The sequence below is a fragment of the Ciona intestinalis genome, unplaced genomic scaffold (genome assembly GCF_000224145.3).
Source record: "Ciona intestinalis unplaced genomic scaffold, KH HT000085.2, whole genome shotgun sequence".
Classification (NCBI taxonomy): Eukaryota; Metazoa; Chordata; class Ascidiacea; order Phlebobranchia; family Cionidae; genus Ciona; species Ciona intestinalis.
The window spans coordinates 60599-63919 of NW_004190407.2; the positions used below are offsets into that span (position 1 = coordinate 60599).

The window sequence follows — 3321 nt, forward strand, 5'->3', positions numbered from 1 at the left end:
TCCTTGCGTGGCGCGAAAACGACTGTCATTATAACACGGGTGTTCTGTTTCATACACCTCGTGCCAGCTTACGAGTTACCATCGTTTAAAATCGCCATGTATGTTACTTTACCATGTATGTTACTTTATGAGTGAATATTATTTTATTAATATTACAATATAACGTCAACTAAACGAAGTAAAACAGTAATAATGCTTTGCTTTATGAATATATCAAACACAATTAATGTTATACAATAGAATCTCCAGCGACCTTAAACGCTAATTGCCACTGTCTTTGAAAGCGGCGATTAAACTAGGTTAATGGCCACATAGCGACCATTACCAGCTTGTGCAAATGCACGCTAACATAGATAATACAAGCAAAGAAAAGGCATTTTAATTTATAGTAGGGTGGGGAGATGGAACACTTTCACAAACAATTTTCTCATCCCATTTGGTAGTAAACATTAATATTTTAAAGAATTACAAAACCGTATTCTTACGGCTCCCATAGACCGTTGTTAATTGTTTGAACCATGATTAGGATAATAAGATATTATGTGCTAAAGGTGTCCCATCTCCCCCCCTTACTGTACATTGTATATCCGTAGGGTGTAACAGTCATGCATTTAAATAAAACATTATTTCTTTCTTTTTTATCAATAAGTGTGTTTTAACAACTGTTGTTTTACCGTCACTACCCGTCTTTTCGCTATTGTCAACTCTCTTGTTCTTCGTTATTCGAAATAAATTTCATTCATTCATTCATTTTACAAGTTAAAGAAAATCATTACCCGCAAAGTTACATACATGGTAACTCGTAAGCTGGCACGAGGTGTATGAAACAGAACGTGCGTTTTATTATAAGACTGCCGTTTTTCCACGCGAAGACAAAGCAAGGTACATTCATTCAAAAACAAAACCTAAAATTTCTTATTAAAACGTTAACAATTATTACATTTTATCCTGACTTGACAGTGAGCATGAGGTGTATTAAGCCAACATGTATGGTGTGCAACACCCGTGTAAAAAATATCTTTCGTTTATGCATAAATTTGTTTTTTTTTATATAAGACACCATAAAACCTATATTTCGGACAGACATTTTAAAATTATAATAACTCTTAAGGTGGCTGTACACAGTATCCGGCATGCGAATTCGCTTGCGAAGTCATATGCAAACCCAGTTCCGCATGCGGCAGTGAAATCCGGACAAAACAGACAAAACGGACGAATTCTGGATACTGTGTACAGCTACCTTTAATATAGGGCGTGCAACACTCATGTAAAAAAATGGTTTATGAAAACAATTTTTTTAGAACAGACAAAAAAGCTATAATTCAGACAGACGTTTCAAACTCTTAATGACAGAAGTGTATAGTGCCTATATACAGACTCAAAAAGCCTTCAATTTTCCATAAACGTATAATCAAAATTCAGCCCACAGCCTAATTAGGCTGGCATTGGAAATTAGTCATAATTTTAAAGTGCTTGACTCATGCTTTAAAAATGAAAATAAATTAGCAGAGTGTACACAAAATTGTATTTATACATAGTAGGGTGGGGGAAATTGGGACAACTTTTCATTCTATTTTCTCGTCCCATTTGGTAGTAAACAAAGAATGTTAAAGAATTATAAAACCGTATCCTCACGACTCCCATAGACCGTTGGTAATTGTTTAAAACACAATCAGTATATTTGGATATTATGTGCTAAAGGTGTCCTGTCTTCCCCCATCCTACTATATTACCCTAACACAACGCAACTACAAAACCAAACACCATGCAAACTTTATATGTAAGTTACCTGGAAAATTTGCTTCAAAGAAAACAGTGCTCTTCTTAATTCACGACCCTTCGAATTGTATAATTTCTCTAAAAAAATAAAAATAAATATATAATATATATAAGTATATCATATATAGCCTTTATGTTTAATTTGATTATCAAGAGAGTTTAGAAATGCTGGAAGCTCTTCGAGTGGGTAGGGTCAGCGAATAGCGAGCACGCTTATTCTCTTCCAATCAAATGTAAATGTATTTAAATAAAATGACAGGTGTTCTATCTTCCCCCACCCTACTATATAATATAACTAACTAAATTACTAATATTTAATTCTATTGTTTTTAAAACGAACTGAACACAAACCAAACACTTTGTGATGTTATAATATTTAGCAGAATTGCAGCGACAGTATGTAATGACATCAAAACGGAAAGACGCAGAGCAATTAAAAGTCAACAACCAATAACAGGAAACAATCTAGAACTTTATGCGCCTGTCGAGCTAAATTAGGGAAATTCTCACGCGGTACAGCCATGGGAGTTTCATGGTATTTCAGACCACAAAAGTAAATCCACAGTTTTATGACTTAATTTGGAAATTTAAATTTGTATCTGAGCGATTTTAAAATGCAGGTGCATTTATATTTGTTAAACATAGAAAACCTCATTGATTAATGTGGTGAATGGACACATACCAGCAGAGTAAAAGCTGGGGTGATATTGTTAAAATACAGTTACACTCATAGTTGTCAGACATAGGGAACCTCATTGATTAATGTGGTGAACGCAATATACTTTGGCTCTGCTTGTTTGTATAGACACCTAACAGCGGGGTAAAATTTGGGGTGACATTGTTAAAAAAATTGAAAAGACAAGATATAGCGATAAAACAACAGTTGTTATAACACGCTTACAGTTAAAAACATATTTACATTTATTTGGAAGAAAACAAGCGTGGTCGCTACACCTAGCAGACAAAGAGCCATTTATGTTAAAGTGACATTGTTAAAATTGTTAAAAAAAGCCGGGGTAACATTTTAAAAATACAGTTACATTCACAATTGTTTAAATTAACCTAAAAATATCATTAAAAACTGTCAAGTATATTTATTCTAAATCTGTATATTAAAACGGAAAGTATATTCTGAAGTGTGGGCTTAGTAACTGTTATTGTTTTTAAGCCCCTTTGTTTAAGCCAGCTTTGAAGTAAAACAATACAGGTATAAGAAAAGGCCTCCAATTTTAGAAGTAGGGAATACAAAAAGAGCTGCTGAGGTCCAAATGCTTGAAATAACATAGTCCATTCATTCATAAGGAATGAATGTAACTTACTTTATCCTCGTCTGGCTGGAAAACGATGGTCCTTAAACACTGGTGTTGTGTTTCATACACCTCGTGCCAGCTTATGAGTTATCAAGTATGTTACTTTGTGGGTGACTATTTTTTGGGAATTTTTTTAGGTGAGGCTGAAGATTTAGACAACCTATTAGTAACCACTGGGTTGGAGCAATTGCTGTTAAGTGTTTTGCTCAAGGACACATATGCCCACAATGGT

General features: G+C 34.1%; 1 protein-coding gene across 1 annotated transcript in view; it reads right to left on the reverse strand.

The window, feature by feature from the left end:
* Positions 1-3321, reverse strand: part of LOC100184923 (FH1/FH2 domain-containing protein 3) — a 30269-nt gene that overhangs the window by 22598 nt on the left and 4350 nt on the right. The window contains exon 4 of the mRNA XM_026838433.1: positions 1790-1857. Within this exon, the coding sequence (XP_026694234.1) occupies positions 1790-1857 (68 nt within the window). The remainder of the gene's footprint in view (positions 1-1789; positions 1858-3321) is intronic.